Source organism: Marmota marmota, unplaced genomic scaffold (genome assembly GCF_001458135.2).
Source record: "Marmota marmota marmota unplaced genomic scaffold, marMar, whole genome shotgun sequence".
In the NCBI taxonomy this organism is placed as follows: Eukaryota; Metazoa; Chordata; class Mammalia; order Rodentia; family Sciuridae; genus Marmota; species Marmota marmota.
The window spans coordinates 21,126,399-21,135,495 of NW_025999968.1; the positions used below are offsets into that span (position 1 = coordinate 21,126,399).

The 9,097-nt window shown below is 38.1% G+C and overlaps 1 protein-coding gene across 3 annotated transcripts in view; it reads right to left on the minus strand.

Moving 5' to 3' along the window:
* Crybg3 (crystallin beta-gamma domain containing 3) overlaps positions 1-9,097 on the minus strand; it is a 120,463-nt gene that overhangs the window by 62,875 nt on the left and 48,491 nt on the right. For all 3 annotated transcript variants that reach the window (XR_007347691.1, XM_015478299.2, XM_048803484.1), the window contains exon 4: positions 549-6,582. Coding sequence is in view for 2 of the 3 variants with exons in the window: in XM_015478299.2 (XP_015333785.2) it covers positions 549-6,582 (6,034 nt within the window). In the remaining variant the exon portion in view is untranslated. The remainder of the gene's footprint in view (positions 1-548; positions 6,583-9,097) is intronic.

Sequence of the window (9,097 nt, forward strand, 5' to 3'; positions counted from 1 at the left end):
GAGGGGAGGGGGGATAGTGGAGGATAGGAAAGGCAGCAGAACACAACAGACACTAGTATGGCAATATGTAAATCAATGGATGTGTAACTGATGTGATTCTGCAATCTGTATATGGGGTAAAAATGGGAGCTCATAACCCACTTGAATCAAAGGGTGAAATATATCAAGAACTATGTAATGTTTTGAATAACCAACAATAAAAAATTAAAAAAAAAATAAATGGAAAGTGACAACTTTCCCACATATAATACCTTGAGAAATCCAAAATGTCATCACTTAATTTAGTTTGAAAAGTACTAACTAAGGATTGTGTAATAAGTGGCTCCTCTGTTAGGCATTTTAAATTCTGATCAGGCAACTGTGTTTTCTCAGCATAACAATTCAGTTAAAATACACAAATTTTTGACCCAATTCAACCAAAGAGTAAATCCAATATTTAAAAAAAAAATTTATACAAAGCCAATATACTGATTTTTTTTTAGTATGCTTTTAGATAATTTCACAACCCAAGGTTTTATTTCACTAGTTAAATAATCAAAAGAACTTACCACAGTGTAGGGGCCCAATCTGCCTGGGTTGTCTTGAACACGGAAATATTTTGACACTGGTTCCTGAAAACACCCACCAAATCTGGTTCCTTTTTCCGAGGAATGAGTTTTAGAAGTCTGTAAATACTGATGATAAGCACTCTTTAAAGAAGAATGCAATTTAGAAGTAAGGTCAGATTTTTGTAAAAATAAAGTCTTTTCTGGCCACAGACCAATCTGCAGATTGGAAGGAGCAGGGTCACTTGACATTACATGCGAATGCTTAGAAAGTCCAGTGCTTTCCTGGTCATTGTCAGGGTAGCTTGTGATGGAAGGATCTGGCAACTGGAAGGTAACATGATCCTTTCTTTGAGCTCTCAGATCTCCTCTCTGCAATGCTTCTTCCTCCTCATCTTCTTCCTCAGCCACTTCTCTGTTATCTTCATCAAAATTCATCTTTAAACGCTCTGATACTGACTGGAGAAGTGACAAAACCGAAGAAGATTGGTTTGCACTCTCTCTGGATTTAGTGGAGCCATGATGACCAGGAGACACCTCACTGGATAGAATGTCCTCCTGTGAGCTGTCATCCTCATAAATGGGGCTCAAAGCCAAGGGATAAATTTTGTACCTTTTGGCCTCTACTGATAAGAACGTTTCTGAACTATCACCATCAAATGTCTCACCTGATTTTGTATCTTTTTCAAGATGATGGACGAGGTCAGTTCTACTCTCAGACCTTTCACATGCCAAAACAGGCATGCAGGAAGAGGCCACATTGGGAAATAAGACGGAGCTGGTTTCTCTAACTTCTGCAGAAGCATACTTGTCTTCCTCTTGAAGGGGCTCTTCATATAATATAGTAAAGGAAGAATTTTCTTGTTCGTCCTGAGAAATGAAGGCCAAATTAGATTCTTCCTTCCCATCACTAAAATCCAGAACTCTTCTTGCGTCATATACCGTAGTGATGGACACTCTTTTGTTGAGCCTTACTACGGTGTCCTCAGGTTGAAAATCTGGCATTGCTAAGGCCGGGTAACCCTCATAATCCTTACTTAATGTAGGTGATTGATATCCCCTGAAGTGTGAGGCAAGTCTGCTATCATGCAATATCAAGCTTTCCTTGATTTCAGTAGGCTCTTCCTCCACTTCTCCAACACTGCTTTCAGCATACTCTTGAGATGATTTTTCAGCTTCAAATACAGTGGGCATGCCTTCCACTTGGGTAATGGTCAATTCTGTTTCATGTATTTTCTCTATATCTATGGCTGTGGGTATTGCTTCATGTTTCCTAAGAGTCCCGCTAGGATCCTCAGGGGATGTTATTTTCATTTCCAGTTTAGAAGGCATAAACATATTTCTTCCTTTAGTCTCTTCAGCATCTCCCTTGGATTTTTTCCCCATTTCTAAGGAGGCAGGTGCTGCCTTCTTATGTGCTTCTTTCACAGAAGATACCACTCTAGTATTCCCCAAAACCCCTAGAGCATCCTTTTGGTGAGTAGTTTCCAATTTCAACACAGGCCTCTCAGTCTTTCTAATAACTCCTTCAGCATCCTTTTGGTAAATAGCTTCCATTTCTAAGGTAACAGGTGCTGCCTTGGCCTCTTGGGTAATCTCCTCCCCACCTCTTTGGCAGGTATTTTCCACTTCTGACACAACAGATGTCACTCCACTCTTGCCAACATCCCCTTCTGCAAGCTTTTGATAATCATTTTCCACTTCTCTTGCAACAGGTGTCATTTCAGTCTTTACTATATCCCCTTCAGCATCTTTTTGGTGGATATTTTTCACTTCTGATATAAGAGGCATCACCTCAGTTTTGCCAATGTCCCCTTCAGTATTCCTCATCTTGCAAGCTGTTTCTATTCCTAAAGTGACAGGTAATCCTTCAGGTTTTTCAGCATACTTCTCAGCACCCACTGAGTACACCTTTTCCATTTTAAAGATGTCAGCATCTGACTCAATTTTTGTAATATTTAATTCAGCTTCCATTTTATGTGCTCTTTCTGCATCTAACACAGGAGGGACTGCCTCACATTTCATAATATTGAATTCGGTATCCCTTTTGTTTGTTTTCCCCATTTCTAACATGGAAGGTATATGCTTAATTTTTCCCATATTTACTTCATCCTTTTTGTGTACTTTCCCTATTCCTGACATTGCAAGGGGTGTGCTTTTACTATGTTCTGGCAAGCTTTTTTCAGATATACATACAAGACTATCAGACAAACTGCTTTTGGATGTGCCAGGTGTGAGAATGTTATCACTCACAGATGGAGGACATTTGAAATTCAGTACAAGAGTTCTTGTGTCTTCTGTCACAGTTTTGTGAATATCCACATGCTCTCTTTCTCTTGTCTCTCTACAGTCCTCATTGACAAATAAATGTGCTTTTACTCTGTCATCTAACCCTTTATGGGGCATGTCTTCAGGGAGTAAAACAGTATCTGATTCTTGCAAATTTATACTATCAGACTGTCCAATTTCATTTCCAGAAAGTGAAGATTTTTGGTAAAGAGAAATATCTCTTCCTTTAATTGACTCTGTGCCACTAAGTAAGTTACTTATGGAGAAGAATCTACTTAATTTTTTGTTTTCACTAATTTCACATGTGCTTTGATTTACTGCCTGTTCTGATAACAAGAATTCCCTAACTACATCACTTGGCTTAACACTATCACTGTTCAGAATTTTTGAAGTATGAGCCTGAGGCTCAGAATCCCAGGTAGCCTCAGTATCTTCAAAAGCATCATTTTTCAGATTTTCTTGGGCTGAATAAATAACCTCATTGACTAATTTCCTAGCTTGATCTTCTAACACACAAGACACATTCATTCTATCAGAGTCAAAAAGAAGATGTGTCTCACCAACTGTAGTTGAAACACAGGCTTTCTCTTCCTCTTTGACTTCTGACATGTTTTCCATGCCCTGCTCTTCCAAACACTCTTTTAGTTGGATCCCTGTTAATGCCACTTCTGATTCTTTTTTCTCAGGGATATCGTCCTTCAGAGTACCGGGATTCATTACACCATCTATGGATATATGCTCCTGGCAGGTACCAACTGTGTGTTTGGATTTTAGTTCTTCTCTGACAGAATTAAAAATCTCCTCAATCAATGTGTCAGCCTTTCTGAGTAAACCAGTTTTGAGGTCCAAAAGTTGGTCGTGTGCTCTTCTCCTCGCTTCTACATGCTCAGCAGAGGCTTCAGAACACTGCTGGCTTGAGCTGTTAACTGACGCTGGAGCCCCAGCAACTGCTCCAGTCTTTGCTTCCATGGTATCGTCAAAATGGGCAGTGGCTGGGAAATCAAGAGATACCTTTCCAGTATGAATCCCCAAATGGTCCTGAAATGGGGTTGCATCTGCCCCTGTTGGGATAGGTGTCTCCAATTCCAAGGAAAAGCTACTAGGGTCCAGCAGATCAGTTATGGAGGCATTTTCGCCTGAGAGATCTTTAGTAACATTCACAGAATTGTAAATATTTGAGGGATCATATGAATTTATAACCATGCTAATTTCCTCTGGCTGACCAGAGAAAAAGGATGCACTATCAGTACCACTACTCAGAAAACAAGGTTCCTCTCTCTTTGTGTGAGATGAGGCTTTCCTTTCTGATCTCAGCACAGAAGGTACATTAAGCAAGCTTGAATACTCTGATGAAAACATGCTTTTTTTCACACTAATATCAGAACTCAAAAAAGGTGAATTTACTTTTGTGCTGTCAGTTTCTTGGAACTGTGGGGAGATACTAGTTAAACTGAGTTCTGCCATTTCTGAGAGACCAGAACTCTGTTTAGTCCCACAAATATCCAAAGATTCATGAATCATACAAGTGTTGGATTCACAATTCTGTGCCATATGCCTAGTGACTTTTTTGTCTTGACCAAGAGGTGAAATCACAGGTAGATTACTTTGGGGAAGAGAAGGAAGATCACCCAAGGTGTCCACCTCTGTTTCTTCTATGCCTTGATGTTTGGAGGTAGAAGAAACCTGAACCTGGTGACTGTCCTTACGGCTGGCATCTGAACATTTGTCTTTAATCTCCCTATGTTCCACTGATTGAAAACTTTTGTCCTGCTCAACTTCTAGAGAAGTTAACTCTGATAAAATAGGCTTTGCTGGCTCCTCTGGAATTTCTAATGAAGAAGAAATTACACCCTGAGAAATGCTGTTGGGCTCTGTTTGGCAAACAGATAACTTGGGCAAGGCTATAGATTTTCCTTTTCCAGAATGTGACTTAACAGGAACACTGTTCTGACCACCAACCTCAGATGTTGATAAAGTTTTAGCAATGTTATTAATTTTGGTTTCCAAGGGAAGAGAATCAGACTCCTCTACTGTGCTTTTAATTGTTTTGGTCTTTGCAGGCATTAACTCTGTTTTATTAAGGTCTGGAGATGAAACAAAATTATAATCCTTGGGGAGGCTTCCGGGCTCAGAGTTCAATGGGTCCACCATAGTGCCACTCATTTCAGGACCTGGATGAAACTGGCATTTTTCACTATCAGCAAAAGCTTCCTTGGATTCAAGAACTGCAGATTCATGTTCAAGGTGAAGGGAAGGAGGACTCTTTCCATCTACAGCCTCAACATGAATTGCCACATTTTTTTCTGGACATTTAGTTGGCTGATGAGAAATACCAACAATGTTGGAATCTCCAGTTTCTATGGGTACATCCTTTAAAACAGAGATATCAAATTTACTCGGAATGTCCTTTCCAGAAACAAAGGTAGAAGGTGAAGCATCAAAATGTGATTTCTTACAGTCAAGGGTAAGTGGTGTTTCATCATCAAGTGATACTTTGGCTTGCTGAGGTTTCTTGGCATGAAGAAGAGATTCTGAAAGGTGATTTTTATTAAGTTTGAAATTCATTTCAGGTTCTAGTCTGTTTTCTAAGCATGCTACAACTTCTGATTCACTGATGTACTGTGCAAAGGCACAGTCCTTTTGTTTTATACTCATAGTGTAAGCTTTGTCATGTGGCCCCAAATCAAGCTTTTTGGCTTCTGTTTCAAACAATTGGTCGGTATCTTTGGGTAATGATTCGATTCTGTTTTCTAGAGCTTTTACATGACTTGAAGTTGTGGGTTCGCCAGCCAAGACACTTGCTGTTTCTTGCCTGATTTCTGTAACAGCCAAATTTTTCTGTGAGTCTTGGGCAAACAACCTCTTTCCTTCATTTACAAGTTCTGTGTCTGTCACAGCATGTCCCTGGACAGCAATGGTGCTGATGTGATGGGCAGCCTGCTTTGATGAGTTATCTACAGTTTGCTTGTTAGAACACTTTCTCTCTGGCAACTGCAGGTTTTCATGCCTAACTGATTTACTGGGACTTGGCAAATTTGTACTTTCCAGTTTGGTAGTGTCACTCCCATTAGATTTACTACAAGAGAAATCAGAAACAGCAGGTCCCTGAAGTTCAACATGCTCTTCTCTTTGCTCCAATGTCCCATCATTCATCACAGAGCTGTTTTCTCTCCTTGTATTTTCTGTTGGAGTTTTCCTCTGAAATTCTGGACTGCAAGGAACTTTGCTACTCTTACTTCCTGTAAACAATGCTGAACATACCAAATTTCTGTCAGTTTGAGAAAGTGGCACACAGCCTAAATGGTTCCGTGAGTCAGATTCTCGAACAGTAGAGCTGGAGTTAGTCTCAGAAGAAGAGAATAACCAATTTCTCTCAGGTCCTCTAGGATCATTTTTATTTAAAACATCCTTAGAAGGAGTGGTGTTCTGAAGTCCCGGACTGTTGGTCAGATGGCTTTCTGTGTTGGGATTAATTTTGCTACAGTCAGAGTCGTCTAATGGGCCCCCAAGCAGACATCGTTTCAAGTGGACATCTGTACTAGCTGATGACAGCGGTGCTCTCTCAGCCTCCATTTCACTTCCAGGGCCAGAGTGTGTGTTTGTACTAGAATCAGAACCATCATTTTCTCTGTCTGAGGTATTCAGAGTTTCCAACATGGGTTGTTGCTTTAGGTATTTCATAATTTGTCTGGGGCCTCGATATGTTGCATATGTTACTGCAGGCCTCTCTGGCTTACCATCAATTTTTCTGTGAAAAGAAACAGTTCGAGGATATCAGGAAATATAATTAGTATCACTTTACAGTAATCCCAGCAATCACATTGCAGCAAACTGTACCTTTCAAATACCATTTCTCTTCATATGTACTCAATTGGAGAGGAAATCCTAGGAAGTTTTAGTTAAAATTATCTGCATTAAAAATAATGCAGATTTGGCAAGCAGCACATGAATGTCAAGGCAGCCTGAATGCATTGAGTTTCTCAGAACTGTTCCTTCGTAGGATACAGTGATTAAGGATTAGGATACAGTGATCAGATGGAGATATGTATGATTACATATTCTTCTGTGGCTAACAGAAGAGTCTGGGCTGACAAGTCCAAGGCTTAGGTTCTGGTTCTTATCTCAAAGCATTTGACATTAATGAACCACAATGATTTTTGTGCCTCGTGTTAGTACCATAAGTTCATGGAATCATCACTGTGATTTCTCCACCACATCAAACGTCATAGCAAATTTCTATTCTTTTACTTTTACGTGTGAACTTAAACAGCATCTTTAAGCACATAAGTTGGATAAGTGTTAAAGAAAAATGCCTGACAAGATGTTCAGCCCATAGTAAGCACTCAGTATTTATTCATTAAATCAATTAGTAATAGAATTGCCTTTAAGATGTTTTCCTGTGTTCAGAAAAAGTATTTTTCCAAGTACTCCACTGGTGCTATGAGTATTAAATTGCTTGGATAAATGCAGATATCAAAAAGATTTCCAAAAAGAATGGAGAACCAATTCCTGCATAAGTTCCTGATGCGCTCAGCAACCAGCTTCCCTTGAAGATTCTGTGGGAGTTCTCATGCAAGCCACGCTGCTTTGTAGACTTTTATCAGCTCCATTCCCTGTCCTTTCATTTCAGCACCAGAGAGAAACTGACCTCACTCCTAACCTCTATGACTCAGCTCACAAATTATCTCTATCACAAACCTATGCTTTCTACCAAGATGGACATTTACCCTCTGGTCTGTGGGTACACAAAACACAACATTAATCACATTAAACTATAAAGATCTAGGTTATTTATTCTTCCCCACTCACCTAGTGGCTGAGAGAAGGTACTATATCTGAATCATCTTTATATATTTAAGTGCACCATGCACGATCTGGAAAATGGTATATGTTTAATACCTTTCTGTGAATCAATAAATAAGTAAAGCAATGATACTAAATGCTAAGTAATGTATTTCAGACTAATGTCATAATTCTTATATATGATATCAAAATGTTTTCTGAACTAAAGCAACATTTTAGGGTCCCGACTATAATAATTCACAGTAGAAAGTCTGGATGTGTGTTTTACTCGATTGTTTCAGATTGAACATATCAGTAACCAAACATTACTCTCCATATTGAATAACTAAGAAATTCAGTTATTAGTATTCCAACATCTAAAAGAATAAATTTTATTTCCACCTTTAAAGTAATAAATTAAGAATGCTAGATTTGTCTAAATGAAAAAGCAAAGGAAATTTCCTTTGATAACAATTTCATCAACTGTGCCTGTTACATACATCTTGAAATTTAGCTGAAATAACTCATTTCATACCATATAATTTGCTGGCCTTTAAAATCCTATCAAACCATTATTGTAAAACATTGTTCTTATTACATCCATTTATTTTTACTGTCCACTATGAAGTAGCTAAAGGAGATATGGTGAGAAAAGCTTTGCCTTGCAAAAGGGATTTTAATTGCTGCACAAGTTTCAGGCTGAATCTAATGCTTATGAAACAAAGTCAAAAGCTGGATATGGCAACCTTCCTATGAAATATTCAAGAGAAAAATACATACAGGCACATTAACATTATTGGTGAAATACCATATCAAAATACACATATCATTCAGAAAATAAAAAAGGCTTTTGAAACAACATATTAAGATCTAGGGCTGGGGTTGTGGCTCAGTGGAAGAGCGCTTGCTTGCTTGCCTTGCATGTGTGAGGCACTGGGTTCGATCCTCAGCACCACATAAAATAAATAAAGGTATTGTGTTTATGTACAACTAAAAAGTTTTTTAAAAAAATGATCTAGAAGTGTAAATAAATGACAAAAAATTGTTTTGTTTCTATCAAAATTTTAACATTGTATAATTATAACCTATTATGCATAGGCTACAATTTTTCCCTAAAAGATCACCAAAATAATCCTTAAGAAATATATACCCAAAGAAATGCACATGGTGTCAACTAAAATAGGAAATGAGAGAGAAGGATCAGAATTTAGGTCCTCGTACTACCAACTCCCTTGAAACTAGATCACAAAGCATTTTATCCTGCATCAATACAACATTGCAACTTTTATCTAAAAGGACTCTAATAAACCACACAGAAAAGTCCACTAAACTTTAGCTTACTATAATAAGTGTTTTGTAGTTTTGGAGTCTGCAAAGGAGGATTCGTGTTTTATATTTTTTATGATTTTCTTAATGCTTTTAACTAAAAAGTGATTAAATTAAATATATATTATATATAAATATATATAATTATATATATA